A 19764-nucleotide genomic window follows, 5' to 3' on the forward strand; every position below is an offset into this window, starting at 1 on the left:
GCTCGAAACGTCAGCTTTTTAACTCTCTATATTACCAAATTACCGCGCACTGAATTTACTTTGAAGTAGCTGAAAAGACTCAGTAGGAATTGAACAATCATGTTTGTTGAACACAGCTGACTCACTGATGCGTGTCTATTAGCTACATACATTTTATTTAACACATCCCTGTCTGGGGCTTTTCAGTGAACAATTACATAATTCACATACTTGATACTATACATACAAAACTAACTAATAACATGTTAAATACAGTATAAGTTACTCATAACTTTAAGAATAGAATGGTTATTTAAATAAAAAATCATTCAGGAGATGCATTTTCAAAGCTCTCTTTAAAGAAACTGGTTTTTCACATAGTTTCAATCTTGAGTCAAGTTTATTCCAGATGGCTATACTTCTATAATAAAAGGTCCTCTGACCTGTTGTAGTTTTAAAAAGGGGAATGTTGAGTTGTTGAAAGTTCCTCGTTATACGCCCAGATACGCTGCCTCTTGTTACAAGCTCGAATGTTAAATATTCAGGCGCTAGGCCCGTTTCACATTTGAATGATAAGGTAGCGTCACGATAGTACAGGATTGATTTTACCGGTAGCCAGCGTAGATTCCTTAATGTGGAAGAAATATGATCGTACTTCTTTACATTGCAAATAATGCAGGCGGCAAAATTTGGAACATATTGTCGGCTTATGAACATTACAAGCTGATGTGGAAGACCATACTGACGAACAGTAGTACATCATACTAAAAACCAGGGCGTTAATTCTAGTTTCAAGCAGATCTTTGTTAAAGGCGAATCTAATGCGATTTAGTTGGGATAGTTCGACATGCAAGATGAGACAGTCGCAGAGATATGATTGTCAACGGATAGTGTGGGATCGAAAATAACACCAAGATCCTTGACTGTTTGAGCTGGGATAATTTCCTTTCCGAGCAGGGACAACTTAAAGTCTGGAACTTTAAGAGACATTCTTCGACTTCCAAAGTCTAGGATTAAGCATTAAGCAATTGTCGAAACACCAATCGCGTATACGTTGTAGATCAGAGTTCACTCTTTCTATAGCTTGGGCAGAATCATTCGCAGGCTAAAGGATAATAGAAGCTTTGAGTCGTCCACATAGCATTCAGTGGAACAATTCTGACAGATGTTTGGTTGGTCCTTTATATTGTTCAGTGGAGGAAGCTCCCTGAGTTATTTCCTCTTATGCAGCTTCAATTACTATCCATAAGATAGTTGATAGACAGAACTCTCCCTATATTATGTTGTCAAAAACATCGAAGGGCTCTTGAAGCGGGCTCTGACACGGCGAGTGTCGCGCAACATCATGCGTGTGACACTCGCGAGTCAAAAGAATGCTTCCCCCAGTCCTAGCAAACAAATATTCACGCTCGCTACTGTGAGACAGTTCTGGAACAGACAGGACACGTGAAGTCAAGAGTTTAATTGTTAAAGAAGCTTTTCTGTCACGAAACACGAAATGTTGACTTATTCATCATCACTGGAGATGAAAGACATGTTTTCAGCTCGACTGACTGAGTGTCTTTGTTTTACTCTCAAGACTCCAGCATTGCGAGAAACTGAATTATTCAACAAGGCGACTGGTCTCCTGAGGGAAATACGTTTGCATCTTCTTGCAAATTACGAACCTTGTTTGATAAGGTCAGATGCAATTACGTAAGCCTGAAGACTACAGTGATCAGTAATAAACGATAACAGTAAGAATATGAGCGCAAAGTTGTTGAACTGATAACATAACAAAGATTTGGAAAAAATGTTGATCGTTCCAAGATCCACAACGGCCAGGACTCACTTCGCTGCGGAATTTTTCAAACAACGATGACATCTGTCAATTGTCAGGAAAACAAAGGAGTTGAAGTTGAGTGACCACTGATGTGAATAAACAGACGTGACACATTATATTGCTACTGAATTTGAATTTTGTATCCGTTGCGATGTGTTGTGAATACCGTGCCGAACACTTGGTTGTCTTGGTTTTGTGCTGTTGAATTACTGGGTTAACTCGAGCCCGCATGAATGCAATCGATTTACGTTTCACAAAAAAATTACGATGGAAAATGACTGCAAAAGTAAGGAAACCGTTGAAGATTTATTCTTCAAATTTATGGACGCTCAAGATTGTCCCGAAATCACAAGTGCTTTTGGACAACTGGTGAAACTACTTGGTATCAAATCTGATAATCCGCGAGAATTTTATTCGTCACTTAAAGGAAAACTTCAAACGTGGAGGTGTAAATCTCTTTGGGAGCTATTAGATAGTCGCGCTAATCAGAAGGAATACGGCAAAGGAAAAATATGCGAAGACACTCAAGTATTAATCATCGGTGCAGGTCCGATCGGCTTAAGAACAGCTATTGAAGTTGCTTTGCTTGGTGCACGAGTTATGATTGTGGAGAAGAGAGAATCTTTTGTGCGGAATAATGTTCTTCATCTTTGGCCATTTCTCCTTACGGATTTTCGCTCACTTGGAGCTAAGAAATTCTACGGGAAATTTTGTTCTGGCGCTATCGACCATATTAGTAAGTATTATTACTGCAAATTATCTGTGTTTGTGTTTTATGGTTTCAGGTATTGTTTTTGTGTCTATAATGTTCGCAAATCTTTGGGTGCAAACTTACGGTTTCAGGTTTGCGCGAATCATAGACTGATCCAGAATTAATCGTATCTATGTGTGGACGTGTTTCTAAACAGCCTAGTATCAAGTAATCGCATGTGATATACCAAATAAAATGCTGAGGCTTTCAAAACAATATAACATCGGTATTTCCTTCCGCCGCTAGCAGCTCTGATTCTTGCCTAAAACATGATTTGCTTTTCTGTTTCTGAACGAAAAAACGCTCGAGGGTATTTCCTTGTTCTGTTCTCCAAAAAAATTTCCGGTTGTTTCTTTTATTTTCATAACTGAACGCCATTTGTTGATTGTTTGAATTCATTTACTCTCCAGAAGAGGACGATCACTTTATGAAAATTGTTGAAAACTGTTGAAAGCACTTTCATAGCTACCATTCAAGATAAATGTCGTATTACATGAATAGCTGTCAAGGGCATCTATCTCGTCAGTGTTCAAACCATTAAAGTTAAATTTCGTGGCGACATGATAAGCGCTTATAATCCTCGACGATACCATTTGTTTTTGTAAATATGGCGGATTGTTTATCATTTTAACGTAAAGCGAAGCCGATATAGATAATGTTCCAGGAAATTATAAGAAATTCGATTTACGCCCAAACATATACAGGCTTTGTAACTGAAAAACCCAGCTTGAGTTGCAATAAACGTATGTATGTAGGTATGTAATTATATGAGGGGTTTATTTTCCACGATGATACCCGAGAGGCATCAATTTCCAAGCTTGGACATGATTAAATCTGGTCATTACGTCAGGATCATTACCTTTTCAAATTTTTGAAGCTGTTTGTTTCCTTACAGTGTTTACCCTTAAAAGCTAAACGGTCCTAGTAAATGAAAGAATCATAACTTTAATTGGCAGTTAATAAATGCTGGCTTTGCACCTGTTTCAAACAAGAAGGATTCTACAATAAAAACGTCCTAGAATTCCACCCTCAAGCTATACACTGAATCAGCTTTACAAGCTCTTCAGTCCCTTTGTAAAAAGCTGAATTGAACAATATTTGGAATAACCACAATGACTCTTAGACAAAATTGAAGCACACTAGACAATTGCGACATTTATTTTGTAGGTGCATGTATCACGAGTCAACGTTGTTGCGATCTAGGTTTACAAATTATTTTTTCGTTTTGACATATCTGTAGTTTGTGAGAACTCAACCCATCTGTCTGGTCCTATTTTTGAAACGCAAAATCTTTCTTCCCTATTTTCAGTTGTTAAAATTACTGTTTATATTATTTTAAAACCACATTGAATTCGCCCCCGGTATCTCCGCATTCTTTCATGACTCAAAAAGCTAAAATAACAGATATGAATCTGTATAATGGTGAAGCACTTCCCTACAGCCATTTCTTGTTCAAAACACATTGATATTCTCTGAAATGCCAACTTCCCTGCCATACATCAGTGACTGATGCTTTCTGTGTTAAAAAACAGTTTACATTCTTGGTCAGTTTTCAACAGGTCGAGAAAAGATTATTCACACCGTCAATCTGAGTATTTAAACATGTCAAAACCTTCCTCTTATCGTCGCCGATGAAAGATTTTACATGATATTGCGGCTTTCCTTTGTGTTTAATTAAAAAATGAATATGCAAAATTCTGAAACCAAAGAATGAAAAGAAAGAAGTCGTTTTTGTTCTTAAAGACCCTTCAGGCCAGAGACTCACCGCGTTCCATAGTGTCAATGAATTGAAACTTTTATGAAACTGTGCAATACGATAATTTAAAAAAAAAAACTGACCAGTGGGAGATTGACCTTTGCCAAGGTTATTATATTCGGTATAAACCCCCCATCAACACGATTACGTCCGGTTATTTATAGGCATCCAAATATACGACAGGAGGAATAATTTAAACTTAATTCTCTTTTTGCCTCTGGTGAATACATAAAAACATCACCAATGATTCATTTTCTCCACTTGATTAAATTGAATGTTTAGTCTTCATAGCTCGCCTTTTTTCAAATTCAATACGGAACTCCTATTTGTATTAGGAGAGAAAATAAAACAAGTGTTTATTTTGAACGCCTCCAACAAGTGACTTCGAGAGTGGAAAATAGCTTGCATTCGTACTTTGACCGAGACAAACAGTAGATCGGATTTAATTCTAGCTCCCCCGGCTAAAGAAAAAAAGAGAGAAAGAAGACAAGACAAGATAAAAAGAGCAGGAAATTACACGCCTTTTCAAGTGATCTGCGGGCAAGCTCTGGATCTTTATCCGCCCAGATCATAGTCACGAGACATCTTGCTTACACGCTTTGTAATACAGAACTTGTTTAACTTTAAGGCGATCCTCGATTTTTGTACCCCCCCAACACCAATATCGTTTCTTGAGAGCTCCGAGCCTGAGCGAAAAATTTCAAAGAGCCTTACCCTCTCTGTATACAATTTTTTTATTATCCCTTCAGAGGAATATATATGGGTTATCAACCAAGCGTGAGGTTTAAAGATGGCTGGATATTGGCCGAGTTCTTTTTTTGTTTTTGCATTTTTATGGACTGAGACGAAGTCGAGGTCCATAAAAATGCGAAAAAAGAACGAGGCTAATATCCAACCATCTTGACCGAACAAGCTTGGTCAATAGAGGATTTATTAAATCGCAAAAAGATTCCGCTTTACTGAATAAGAACTAGGAATAACTTGTTTACTTTTTAATTGTGTTTGTAGCACAACAAACTCACGAGAGTCGTTTCTGTTTTCTATTGACTATCTTCTGCCGTTTTTTGCGTTTCCATCGTCGAAATTGTCCAAGAATTACGAACGTAGTTCTAATTCTATTTTTTTTTTCATGCGCGGAATTAATGCGAGCAATTCCGAGCGGGCAAGATGGGCCCAACCAGAACACAGTAATCACTTTATTTTGCCCACGGGCGCTGCGAGCGATGTAATAAACCTCATTATTTTTTTTTGTTTAGGTATTCACCGACTTCAGTCTGTCCTCCTCAAAACTGCGCTTATATTTGGTGCCAAGCTATATACTGGTGTCACATTCGATGATGTCATCGAACCAAACTCAGTGGAGGATGGGTGGAGGTGCAAAGTGTCCCCCGTGTCCCACCCTGTTAGTGAGTATGAATTTGACGTCCTCATTGGCGCCGATGGCAAGAAGAACGTCATTCCTGGTTTCCAACAAATTGAAATGAGAGGTAGGTGAAGAATAAGTTCATTTTGATATTCTTTTCCATTAATTATCTAAATAACTGAATCCAAATATTCAATTTAGAATGGGTTTCAATTAGGGATCATTCATCCTCAAAGAACGCCATACTGCGCAAAAAGTGGCTCGAGTTCGGCTGCTTAACAAATAGTAAACACCATAGCGTAGACTTATGGAGGCAAGCGGGAGGTTTGCTAAGCACCCAAGTAGCTAGAGTCGCTCTCTTGCGAAACATTTGCTTTCTTGAAAATATTTGCTCATGTCAGCAGCGTACACCCATGGGCAAATAGTAGACTATGAATTGACCAATCAGAGCGCGCGCTTTACGTAATAGCTGTTATAATCAATATTTTATTGATTGAAAACCGGTCAGCATCAATTGTACACAAAAAGCGCAAGTTGAGCAAATTGTTGGACCTCCGACTTATTTATTCCTGATCCCAGTTAAAGAAATCGAACGTTACTTTTTTGAACTGACAGACGATTCTTTGTGATATAATTGATATCTGCAAAAAGGCAAGAGCTCCATAGGATATTTTTCCATGAAAGAAAAAGGAACTTGAACTGGTAACGCTCGATATATAATTGTGAATCTTACCGTTTTTTTATGTTACATTACACAGGCACGCTCGCCATCGGTATAACAGCGAACTTTGTGAATCATTACACGGAAGAAGAAGCTAACGTGGAGGAGATTAGCGGCATCGCGTATCAGTTCAATCCGCAGTTTTTTGATGAACTGTTTAAACAGAAGGGAATAAAGCTGGAGAATATTGTTTATTACAAAGATGAAACACATTATTTTGTCATGACTGCTGGCAAAGCAAGCTTACTTAAAAGAGGAGCATTAAAAGAGGTAAATGTATAGAATTGATTCATGCTGTTTTCTCCTGGTCAGTCTGTTTGTATTTCAGCCAGCATACACCCTAACTACTGGCCACACTGCTTCCGTAGGGAGATGGAGATGGAGTTGTTCTTGATATTGTGGCCAAAAAGAAAATTACTTCTTAAGCAATATCACAGGGTTTGTATCGACGAACTTCTTTCCGAGCTTAGCTATTCAACTTTCTCGAAGTTGCGTATCAACCAACCCCTAACCCCGTCCTTGGGCAGGAAACTGTAGCGGGGAAGATACTCTTTGCAATCCTTGCTTCTGTAGAAAAAAATTAATTTACACCACTTAAATCGTAATGCACCTACAAAGGACCAAGCGATGATAGAGATATGAAGATGATGCCAATTTTCATTGGTTTTTATCGATTCTGCAGGATTTTGGTCCTCCAACAAACCTTCTGGCACCAAGCAACATCGATCCCTCCAAGTTGCTAGAGTATGTAAAAGATGTGGTCAAATACGCCACAAAAGGAACCCTGAGGACCTTGGAGCTGAAAATTGTCAAAAATAATCAACCAGATATTGCTGTATTTGACTTTACTTCAATCAAAAAAGCTGAACACGCTGCCAGGATCATTGAACGACAAGGAAGCAAGTTGCTTGTGGGCTTAGTAGGCGACAGCTTATTAGAGGTCAGTAACCAAACTCTTCTTACCGTTTCCTCTACATCCTCAATTTTTTTAGGAGAAAATAATTTTATTACGTAAAGGCAAAAAAGGTTGAAATTAATTCTAATACTGAAATATGCGTTTCATTTAGAGATTAGTTTGACCAGTAAAGACATTCTGTATTTGGGTTGTAGTTCAATGTAACGTCTTAACTGCTGGCGGTAAATCTATTTTTATCTCACCCGGACTTTATAAAACGGCGAAATTTGAAATTATAAATCTGATCTAATTCAGTTAATAGGGTTGATCTGGAGGAGTCGCGGAGGGACAGGAAATTTAAAATCCTGCTTCTGTGTAGGCGTTGCGAATTGCGGGTAGGAATGGCGGAAAAAGAATAGAAAAAAAATGAAGCAAAATAATAATAAATAAAAAGGAAAATAATGCTGATTGGGAAAGAGCTGTAACTGTTACCAACTGCTATTACGCATAATCGAGGAGTTCTGCCTTGTGAAGAGGTTTTCAGTTTTTATGCCTGATCATGCCTGTTTTATATGTATTAAATAAACTACATATGATGCACGATCCTCGCAGTAGATAGCGCTATCTAAGCAATAGCGAAAATCAGACCTGAAAAAAATCAGGCCTGTACGGGATTCGAACCACTGACCTCTGCGATACTAGTGCAGCGCTCTACCAATTGAGCTAACAAGCCAACTGGGAGCAGGCCGTTAAGTTGATTCGCAATAAACCCGTGAAAGTGATAAATGAGATACAATGAAATATATGAAGTTCATTTATTTTGTACTGCGGTATTAGATACATATGGTGCACGATCCTCGCAGTATTTTTTTCAGGTCTGATTTTCGCTATTGCTTAGATAGCGCTATCTACTGCGAGAATCGTGCATCACATGTATCTAATACCGCAGTACAAAATATATGAACTTCATATATTTCATTGTATCTTATTAAATAAACTGTGCGCAGCTGTGTAAAGTTTTTGATCCTTCTTCCTTAGCCTTTTTGGCCCACTGGATCTGGCTGCGCCCGCGGTGTTTTGAGCGCGCTAGATGCGGCATGGATGATTCGTTCATTTGCACAGGACAAACCGCCACTGCAGATACTCAGTGAGCGCGAGAACATCTACCGATTACTTTCAGGGACCAGCTCGGAGAATCTCCACAAAGATCACGCGAAGTATACAATAAACCCGGCCACCCGTTATCTGCACATTACACAGAAACGAATTCGAGAAGTGTACCATTTGTTTGACACTGATGATCCAGTGAACGCCGATTTCAGTGTCGGAAGCCCTCAGATTACCGTATCAAACAAAGGTAAAGTTAGAGCTGTTGTCAGTCATTGGTATTCATGTTCGTTCATGCTCTCGTCAACACAAGGTGGTATCTTTGGCTTAGGTCGGAGACAAGCCATGGGTACTCTATTGGGCTGTGAATTTAAGCTATTAATGTTGAACTATCCTATCAGTTTGATTAAATTCTAAGTCTTTATAGTATCAGTCCAAAGGAGAAAAAAACGCCTCCTCCTAAACCAGTCTATGCAAGCTTAAGAGTATTAACTACATTTCTTCAAAGGTCATCTGCTTACGCGTCGTTTTTTTTGTTTTTTAGCTTCTCGTAGAAGAAGAATCAGTACTGGTGCGAAGTATACTTCATCTAAAGGTCGGGCGCGAAACCGGGCAGGTACCAACTTAGATATTGCTACAACAAGAATGAGATCGACTTCGGGATCCAGTGTGGAAAACTTAGTCTCGCACAAGCCCCTGTCATCCACAGAATCAGTACCACTCGACAGCCGAGTTCGCGCTAATACGTTTGGCAGTGACGATGAAGTGTTCAAACCAAAAACAAGGCGTGTGAGGATAAACGATTTACCAAACCCTTCAACTGGACGTAGTAGAAGCTCCACTGTGGGAAGTTCAGGCGATGAACTCAAAGACACAAGGAAAAAATCGGCGAGAAAGCGTTCTATGACGAAGGACAATTCGGAAAATCAGAGAGAGAATACCCGTCGTAGAAGAGGTTTCTTTGGATTTGGAAAGAGCAGACCTAGAAGGAAAAGCGTAGGAGATTCGGATTATCAGTCTGATAAAGACAAAAAATTGCAGAAGATGAAACATGGAGAAGAGCAAGAAAGAATAGAGGGTACATTGAAAAGTGTTCGACCGAGAGAGGAAGAGAAGGCAGGATTTGTGAGGGACGATTCCTTGAAAAGGCGCCCTGCGGGATCATTCTCGAGAGAACAATACACGAGAAGGTCTGCACAAGACATAATTCGAGAAATGGAAGCTAGATCCAAAGGAGACACTGCTCCAAATGAAAATGTAAAGAATGAAAAGATTGCGGGCAAAAGATTTGACTCAAAAGGAGAAGAACTTCGCTTAAACGGTGAACTTCAGGGTGGAGGAGAGAAAGCTAGAAGGAATAAAAATGACAACAAGGAAATGGAGGAAAAGGCAAAGTTCGAGAAAGAGGATGAGAAAAAGAAGCACAAGGAGGAAGAAAAGAGGAAAAAAGAAGAAGAACGAAAGAAAAGGGATGAGAAAAGAAAACACGAAGTAGACAAGAGGAGAAAAGAAGAAGACGAAAGGAAGAAGAAAGAGGACGAGACAAAGAAACGAGAACAAGAGAAGAATCTACACAACAAAAAGCAGCAAACTACTCCTCAAAACAAGAAATCCATGAAGAAAAGTTTACTGGATGAGATAGCGGCGTAAGTATTTAGTCTTAACGTGTAAAGGAAGAAATTAAGATAAGCGAATGGAAAACATCTGCGCACAAACTAAAACTGATCTTGTTCCAATGCTAAATCACCAAACTTTTAGACTTTGTGGATTTCAAGTCCCAGTTGTTGTTGTTGTTGTTGTTGTTTTATTTTAGCCGCTGTTAATTGTGATGCTCTGATATTTTGACAGGTTGTCTCCCTCAGCCAAACGTGCCATGCCAGTCCTGTCCAAACTGAGCCCTGAAAACGACAAAGAAAACGACAAGGCGCGCCAACATAGTGTGATGTCAGTAGTGAGGGATGCCGCTATGTTAGTCATGGCAACGCCGCTGCTGGTTGACGGAATGATACCCAAAATAGGAATGGATCGTAAAGGATCGTGGGTAAGGTGTTAATTTTTTGATTTATGACAATTGACGTAGAGGTGCTTCTTTGCAAATATTCTCTCGCTTGGATTGTTGTTGTTTTTTTCTAATTGTTTCAATTTCATGTTTCCTGTGGATGCCTACAGAGACCTCAAAGTTTCTTAAGCAAACGTTATCCTTCACCAATTTTTTTTTACATTTGTTTTAGCTTGGGAGAAGTAGCGGTCGTGTCCGCGATGTTGTTCATCGGTACAACACATTGAATGACATGAAACCCACCTTAGACAAGATGAATGGAAATGCAACTCCCTTGAAAAGGCCGAAAGATAGGTAGGCTGATTTAACACACACGAATTCACCATGTAAATGAAAATTACAATTGTATCTATGTCTGTATCAATGAAAAATTGTAATTGCCAGTATCAAATCCTAGCTATAGCTAGATCACAGAAAAAATATGTCGCGCAGGGCTGGTCTGTTAATTTAAGGATGTTTTAACACTCTGCACTTCGCCAAGGTGACCAGGTTTGCTCGCTAATTACTGTACTTCAGCCCACATCCCGGTTTTTAATTCAATTTAAACGAAAAAATGACCTTGGTTAGTTTGTCCTGCATGCATGTTCGATGAATTTCGCTTAAGCGCTGGACGGTGGAGTGAGAAAAATATTTACAGGTTTGGTATGTACATGTACTAAACTGTTATGAGAATCCTGAGTTGTTTTGCTTATTTGGTCTTTTCGCGAATAAATTATTCCCCTAAATGTTATTATTTCGTTTCTCTTAAGTGTTGATGGTTCTGAAACGAGGCCAAGAATAATAAACGTTGACAACGTGGATGATAGAGAAAATCAGAAGACGGAAGATGCAACTGATTCAAAACTAACACCTCCCTCAGACAAGAAGAAGACTTTGCAGATAAAGAAAGATGAAAAGCTTTTAATTTCCTCTCCTTCACTGGAAAGGCTTAAATTAAAGGTAAGCATTACAGTCAGCAATTTCACTTGCATTGATAATTGTTTCATATAAACATATCTGAAGTAAGAGCGCTAATCTGTTTGATCTTTTATCGAAATTTGTTACTTTGGTGTAATATGTTCCTTCCTTTTTTTTTTTTCTTATTTGCGAGTTCGCGTGCCTATTCGGTGACGTAATCAAAATTTTCGCAAAATCGTGTGTCTGAGAACTTAGAGACCAAAAAATCCTTTAAATTTTAACATTTTTGTATACTCTAGTTACAGGACGAACCATCTTCCGCTGATAAAATGTGTTCTACTTCGTTATCAAACGGACATGTAACAAAGGACTTTAATTCTCCGATTTGGCAAAAAACGGTTATTGCCCAAGTTGCGGAGCATCAAGACAAGAGTAAAGAAAGCAAGAATGTGCATACCACAGGGAGAAAGGGAGAGGTCAGAGAAATCGAGAAGATAAGGCTTTATGTTGGTTTCACTCAGTGATGTATAAATCTCATCATAGTGAACACACGCGAACGCGAAGAAAGTTTTATATTATAGGGCCAGATGCTACATTTGTTGGTACTTCTTGCCACTCATTAGTGGTAGGTACGGGTCCATGCGGCTTCCCCCCCCCCCCCTCCCCACCGACGTAGCACAACTGTTTCACGTAAGATGCGCGGATATTTACAGTTGTGGCCCCATTTTGAAATTCTCGGCCAAGCCCCCAGATAGCGGTTATATGTCACCAAAAAGCTAATCATCCTCACACCTAAGATAACCTAGCAAAGTGGAAAGATTGGTTTTGTTGATTTTTGTCAAAAAAAAAATGAGTCCTTGGAGATATTTTCGGACAGAGTTTGTCACTATTTTCTCCTTTTTTTTTTGTATTTTTTGTAGGCAGGAGAGAAGCAGCCTGTTCGTACAAAACTCTCACAGCAAAAACGGCGTTCGTCCGTGTTGCCGTCTGAAGTGATGGAGGAAAAACTGGTGAATTTACTGAACAGTACAACAGCTGAGAAAGCTAGGCAGTCCATCAAATACATGATAAGTCTCTTCAGGTACGAAATTATTAAATCTTTTGCTGTACTTGCGGCGGGAAGATAGGGTGTAGTGTCAGAATGAAGGTTACAATTCACGACAATTTACTTGTATGACAGCTACTTGACGTGAGCTTCAATAATCGTAACGGTGGCCAGTTTACCATTTCAACTTTGTTGATTTATTCAAATTATTTCGTTAACCCCATCGACGCAGCCCCAAACAGTTTCTTTAGAAACTATCAGCCTTTATTTACTTGTATGACAGTTTCTCATCCGGGATATGAAAACATTTGAACCTTAAGCGAATTTTCAAACACAGCGCTATTCAGATAACGATACTTTACTCGTGCTTGTTGTTGTAGAGAGGTTAATATTTTGTGACGGTTTAATAAAGCCGTCGTGGAAATGACTTTCCTTACAGAGTCGTAAGGAATAGAGTTGAGGATGATTATAAACTTTGAATGGGTATATTTTGTATTTGAGGCCTCGACGTGATTTTTTGGGTCTAACCTTATTGCTTACCCATCTTTCTTTCTTTTTCTTTTTTTCTCGAGTTCCTCAGAGTAAAATACATTAAAAAGAACCTAGGTCCAAAACAATCTCCGTCATAGCAAATGTACATCACCATGGCCAGTCCCGCCGTTCTATATTACAAGGATCAGGAAAGAGCTGTCCCCTAGGATTTTAGTTTAATAATAATAATTTTATACATCCCACCTATGTTTTTCACGATGTATTTTCCTAGATTGAGCTATTTCATAATTGCTGTATACATTTCTTCAGGCAAATTCAGAAAAACCCGACCGATGAAAAATACTACAGGATTTTCAAAGGGAGAGCGAGATTTAAAAAACACGTGTGGTCCATGAGGAACGCCAAGCTGTTCATGACATCAAGTGGTTGGACAGAGGTATCACTTCAACTTCACTTCGACTTTAAAAATCAGTAACAGTTTAGGTGGTTGTGTCCTATGATTACTGCCCAGAGCTCTTTACCAAGAGATTTGGCTTTTCAACCGGCTAACTTCTAACTAATTTGTCCATGTTTTTGGCCTATTGATAGATATCAGCAGGTGAAGAAGGGGCTGAGACAACCTGAGACAGGCCAATTTTTTTAGGGGAGGAAGGGGATCTGAGGGTTGAGGTGACTTAAGGTGTAAAACCTCATTCTCGTGAACTGTTTCATACTGCGCATGTCCACTCATCCAAAGACCAGGGTTTTATATTTAAATCACATTTCTTTTCTTCTTTCAGATTGGCAGTTTCATTATATTTCCGTTATCAAAGCAAACCGAGGGACCCATGATACTGCTGAACAAGTACCTTAGGTATATACCACAAGCCTAGTTTTTCCCTTCCTCTTTTTCAGTGCTTGGCTACTCAGTTATTTGATTTTTATTTTTGTTACTATTAACTGATGCACCAGTCTCTTTCATTGAGGGAAGATTTTCGTTTTAGGACCTTTTTTTCCAAGAGATGTTCATGAATTTTGACGTCTCTAACTAGCTGATTTCGCGTAGTGCATGTGGTTGTCCTTAGACAACTTGTTGAGAGTGTGGAAGATGAAAAAGATGTCTGAGCCTAAGAATTCCTTATTATCAGGAGCAAATAAACGCGAAAAGGACCGCTTAGTAATAGTATTAGTAATAGTAATCAAAGTTTAATGTCTTTACGTGGCGCATGGTTACCCATATTGCCCGAGCCAGAGGCTCATGTATGAAACGCAAGACAACAACCCACCCATCCCACCCCAGGAGAGGACATCCATCGCACAGTAATCTCGTGCGTGGGAAATTAACGTCTCCTATCCCTCACCCTGCAGGAGACGGGACCTCCATTTATTTGCCCCTATCCAATAAGACTAGAGTATCTAAGCCATTTCTTGATGTTATAGAAAGGCAGAATATTCTTCTCAATTATTTTAAGACCTTGAGTGTTGGTCCGGCCGGGGTTCGAACCCTCGACCTCCCGCACATCAGTCCAGCGCCCTATCCATTGAGCTAACCGGGAGGCGGTTAGCTAAATTTTTTCACCATAAAAAAATTGCACCTGAAAGCTAGCAATAAGAAATGCGAGCTGCTTTATTTAGGCAACTGGTGTGATATGTTACAAAGAGCTGTATCTTAAGCCTTATTCCGAGACTTCATCAATTTAAAATTATCTGTTTGTTTGTATGTTAGTATAACAGAGGAGAAAATTAAAGAAAAGAGCAGTGTTCCCCTAAAGAAAGATGCTCCAAACCTACGTAGGGCGAACTCCTCAGATTTGGCAGAGCGAATACTGGAACTGAAAGAAGCTTTATCTTCATCTAAAACCAATTTGAGCACGAGGACAAAATCTGGTGGCACCAATAAGAGTGGAGATTTAAAACTCTTGCAGAGAACACTATCACTGGATGAGGTAAACATTCTAAGAGTGAAAACTGGTGTGTCTAGGACTTCACTGAAGGAAGATTCAACTGATAGGAAAAGAGAATTGTCACGGAAACTGCGAAGTCGTTTGGACCAAAGTAACACGATCAAGGCAAACAAATTACGCCGCTCTGTGAGTGAAAACGCTCTTCGGGAATCAAGTGAAATTTGCGATAGCTTTGAGCCAACCTTATCACGATGCAGTAACGGAGATGAATCATCACAACAACTGCAAATCCATTCAGACCAGGTGGGTGAAAACAAACCAAGTAATCTTCGTCGTTCTTTAAGCGAAAATACTCTTCTGGAATCGTGTGAAACTTACAATAACTCTGAGCAAACTTCATCGAGATTTACTGACAGCGATGAATTGTCACAAAAACTGCATAATCATTCGGACCAAGCGGATGAAAACAAATCAAGCAATCTTCATCGGTCTGTTAGTGAAAACACACTTCAAAAGTTACCCGAAACTAGCCATTCGGACAAAGCGGATGAAAAGAAACCAAGAAATCTCCGTCGTTCTGTGAGTGAAAACACACTTCTAGAGTCAACTGAAACTAGCGATAGCCGCGACCCTATTTTCTCGCCATTTACGAGGCGATTCTCCAAAAGGTACGTCCAAGAACAAGAGGTTTCGTGCGATCTACTTATGGAGAATCCAATGAACTCGAATATTTCCACTGTTGGCATCACTTCAGATGAAGAGGATTTCCCCACAAGTAGTGCAGTAAACTCGCATTCGGGGCGGTTAGAGGTTCGCTCGCCACAAAAGGCCGTTCTGGATGAAGCAGACCAACTGTCCTCCGTTTTGGGAAATCTTATTGATACCTTAGGGAGCTCTACAGACAGCGAGAAAGAAACAGGCTCCGCGAAAGAGACAGAGAACAATTCTAAGAAGAAAGGAAAGGCCAAAGACGAGAACAATTCTAAGAAGAAAGGAAAGGCCAAAGACGAGAACAAAGATGAGGAACTGGAAGCTTTATGCGAAACACTGGACACATTAATCAATGACACAAGTAGTGACTCCTCCTCTGGGAATCACAACGAGAAGTCAAGAGAAAGGAAACCACGCAGTGAAGAAGAATGGCGTAAAACTGCTTTTAAACCTCCCCTGCCCCCAACCAAACGAAACAAGCAACAGCTGGGCAAAGGCAAAAGCATAGATACTGTTCAGAACGAATCTAACCGAAAATCGATTACTAATGGCCGATCAGGGCGTGGACAAATTTCACAAGTGAAGAGCGTCGATATTGCGGCGCCAACGAGTAACACGAGACGAAAGGAAAGGACTTCTGGAAGTGCGGACTCGAAGGTGACTCAGAAATACACACAACAACGACAAGGAAGCTCAACACGAGCTCATTCTAAGCGGAAAAACGAAACGAGTAACAGTTTTGCTTCTCATGTGACTCATCGAAAAGAAAGCTTGTCAACTAAACGGAACTCTGATGTAATATCGTCCCAAAGAACGTCGAAACGACTTGCTATAAAAAGTAAAAGTGTTGATTTGGACAGATCAAGAACACGGTCTCCAGTGGCAAAGACGAAGAGTGTAGATCATCGAAGAAACGGAATTAAAGGCAGTAGGTCCGGACGTTTTGCAAGCAGCAAAGACGGCGACAAACCGCCACGGCAGAGCACAACCGAACAGAGTCAAATGAAGTCAAGGAATCAGGCCAAGAAAGGAAACCGTCGCGCATCCTTACCTGAGCATTCAAAGAGCAAGACAAAAGAGGAAAATGATGAAGAGGCGTCTCAGCTTCTACATGAAAATACTACAAGAAAAGACGCTCCATCGCTTGAGGATGACTTCATTTTATGTGTGCCCATCGACGACAACAATGTCAACGATGCTGAAAGCCCGGCTTTACCCGATAAAGCATCAGGCGATTGCTTCTCAAACGATCAAGACATAACTAATTCTGGAAGAAGCAGTGAAAAGGAGCCTGGGAAGGAGAATTTTGAAGGTTACCCTAGCTGCGAATCATTCCTCTTTGAAAACCGCGTTTCTGATGAAACAGATTTTTTTTCTCAAGCAAAAAGTGAGGAAATTATTGAGGTATCTAATCCTGTTCAGACCTATTCCAATGAAAATGAAGTTTTTACAAACGATGACGTCCATGGTGAGAATGGGGATGCGAACAATTTCGGAAATGACCAGAAAGAAAAGCCAACAACTGCAAGAAACGGGGAACTTCGTAAGCTTCTCAATTCTGGGACGGAAAAACTAACGGCAAATGGAAGCCATAAAGATATTGATACACATTCGCACATAAAAGAAGATAGAAATCCCATCATCACTCAAAACGGTTACTCAGAGTTCACTGTATCTCAATCAGAAAATCGTAAAATGACCTTGTTGGATCTTGGAAAACAACAATCCAGAGAAAGAACTACTAGAAAAGAAGCAGTATCGCTTTCACTCGAAAAACGGAAGCAACTCATGCGAGATGCTAGTGTAACCAAACCAAAATCCAAACCTGCTGACAAAAGAAGAAGTATTCTACAAATTAAGAGCCGAAATGACGGAAATCTGGTAAAAACCAAAAAGCAAGCCTTTGAGAGGTCCAAAGAGGTTCATTCAGCTTCAGGTAGCTCTGATGTGAAAACTTCTAAGCAACGGCATTTCCGCTTACTAAGAAGGAGAAGAAAGTCGTTTGAACTCCCAACTGAACCATTAGGGGTTTTAGCTGAAGATCAAGAAGAAGTATCTGAAGAGAAGCCAACTGCAAATGGAATGAAAACTGCTGTAAAGGCCAACAACAGTTGGAGGGACGGCCGCATTAACAACGGCGAGATCACAGAATTAAAAAACTCTATCGGAGAAAAAGCTGAGAAAGTCGAGAAAGAGAAGAGTCATTCCCCTGCCAAAATAAGCCCATTTCAGTCGCTTTTAATTAAACGAAAAGGTTCTTACGATTTAGAAAAAAGAGCAAGCTTAGAAGGCATCGTGAAATCACCTCAAAAAAATTCAGGGGAAAAGGAATGAGAGGACCAAGATTCTCAAACATATTGATCAGTTAGTTAGATTTTTCTCGGAAATGATAAAGAAGTCAAATACATTTTTCCTATCTGAGAAGAGAATGCCAATTTTACCTTCCGTCAGTTTTAAGTTGTAGCAACTTAATTGCAAGAAATTCAACAAAATAATTAAAATTAATAGATCTTATATCCTCCGAGTTAAATCGCAGCCCTACTTCTTTGTCTAAGACAGACTTTACCAAAGAACGATTGAATGTTTTGACAAAGACATCTTGAGATAAGTGAGAAGAACATTTTATTCAAAGTGAATTTTTATGTTTTCCATTAATTGCAGTTTTCTTAAAAAATTTTAACGCAATAAATTTCTACCAAAACGCCGCCATTAATTTTTCTTGTGTTTCTCTCATGTTCTCCTGGATACGTGAAAAGATGATTTCAAAATATGAATTTATAAGACATGTTTCGGTCGTTCAACGACCATCTTCAGTTGAGAGTGGAACTGATTTGAAGTTATATTTGAATTTATAATATAGACTGAAGAGAAGAAATATTGCAGCCAGCTTCGACTTTTTTATAGAAAAATGGTGTATAAAGGAAAATAAAACGGAAAAGTTTAGTGATAATTATAATCATCACGATAATTATCATTTTTAGGTGTTATTTTGACCAAAAGACAGAGCAGTTTAGCAGGAAGGGGATTATACAGTTTCACTATCAAATCTCCCAGATTATCGACGATTTCCTGGATACGTAATTTTGCGGAATACTGAACAAACTTCCGGTCTCCTACATAGTTCGCTAATCTCTTGATGTGAATTGGATTTTTTACCTTCAAACAGGGGAAATACATCAATCATGAAAATGAGCTTTTCTCTTCAAAGTTAATGTTCTTTTAGGTGGATTAATTTTGGAAATTTTTCATCGGTGTTGAGTGGAACTTGATAAGTTCAACAAGAAACGGTAATAAAAGAATGGCCACTGATGCATCAGATCAGATGCATATACCTCGTTTCTTTGTATTCTGAGCAAAAGACGTCTGACACGCTAACACTCTGTTCCGATTTGTTTTTAATAATTTCTCAGAAACCTTTCCTATTGGCCCAAGAAAACTGATGCCGCTATGTAACGTCAGTCGCGTGTTTATGTGACGTGGTTAAAATTACATCAGATGATATGTTTTGGATGACACGCAGTTCCTTTCATTCTTAAACGTTGTTTTTATGCGTTTGCGATTGCAACTTTCATTGTTTTTATTCCTTACTACGTTATTGTTTTGTAATCTCCTTTAAATGTAAGACAACAGCGCCGAGCAGAAACCTTTGACATAACTCAAAATCATTCTGCACTCGATATGTAACGGATGAATAAATATCCACCGATGGAGGTTCTGGTATGAAAAGCGCTTTTCTATGAGCATGGTAGTTACATAATATCATTAGATTTCGTTGAATTTCCTTCTTCACAGCTTAAACTGTAACGCACAGCTTTTCAGTTCCTTTTATTCCGGGAAGATTAGGAAGTTGGCTCGGGCCAACATCTGCCTGTCAATCAATTTAATTTCTTCCTCATATTTTGTATAATCTCAGTCAGCGGGCACATCAAACTCAGTTGAAACATGTTTTAAGATCTTCTACTTCTTGAAGTAGTCCTTCTCTGCAGTTCGTATAATTCCACTTCGAAACTGTGGATGTTATTGTTTACTCTCGTCTGCATGTGGTTCTTACTGTGTTTTTACCTAAACAGTTAACTCTTTTACAATCAGAGTTATTAGTGAGTCCATGGTTCATTCATTGCCGGAAGTTTTTAAACCAAGGTAAATCGCCCGTCAGCCACGTGCAGTCCACCAGATTGACTGAGGAATGTTACCGATTTTTTAAAGATAATTCCATGTGTCTTAATTAAACGCGTAAATTATGTATTGATAGGCTCGGATATCTTATGGTTTGACATAATGAA

General features: G+C 39.2%; 1 protein-coding gene across 3 annotated transcripts; it reads left to right on the forward strand.

Annotated features, from left to right (window-relative positions):
• The first annotated feature begins 1632 nt into the window (after positions 1 to 1632).
• On the forward strand, positions 1633 to 18186 carry LOC111326651 (uncharacterized). 3 transcript variants are annotated; one of them, XM_088756955.1, is made up of 15 exons: positions 1633 to 2537; positions 5565 to 5795; positions 6430 to 6662; positions 7075 to 7332; positions 8326 to 8644; positions 8939 to 10040; positions 10243 to 10435; positions 10626 to 10747; positions 11203 to 11392; positions 11650 to 11842; positions 12269 to 12431; positions 13197 to 13323; positions 13667 to 13740; positions 14593 to 15733; positions 15770 to 18186. In XM_088756955.1, the coding sequence occupies exons 1-15, from the start codon at positions 2069 to 2071 to the stop codon at positions 17813 to 17815; spliced, it is 6861 nt and encodes a 2286-aa protein (XP_088613081.1). In that variant the 5' UTR covers positions 1633 to 2068; the 3' UTR covers positions 17816 to 18186. The 3 variants fall into 3 exon arrangements, with proteins under 3 accessions (XP_088613081.1, XP_088613080.1, XP_022786432.2); XM_088756954.1 differs by having other exon boundaries at positions 1634 to 2537; positions 14593 to 18186; XM_022930697.2 differs by having other exon boundaries at positions 1635 to 2537; positions 11650 to 11826; positions 12271 to 12431; positions 14593 to 18186.
• The last annotated feature ends 1578 nt before the right edge of the window (positions 18187 to 19764 follow it).

This window comes from Stylophora pistillata, chromosome 4 (assembly GCF_964205215.1).
Source record: "Stylophora pistillata chromosome 4, jaStyPist1.2, whole genome shotgun sequence".
Taxonomy (NCBI): Eukaryota; Metazoa; Cnidaria; class Anthozoa; order Scleractinia; family Pocilloporidae; genus Stylophora; species Stylophora pistillata.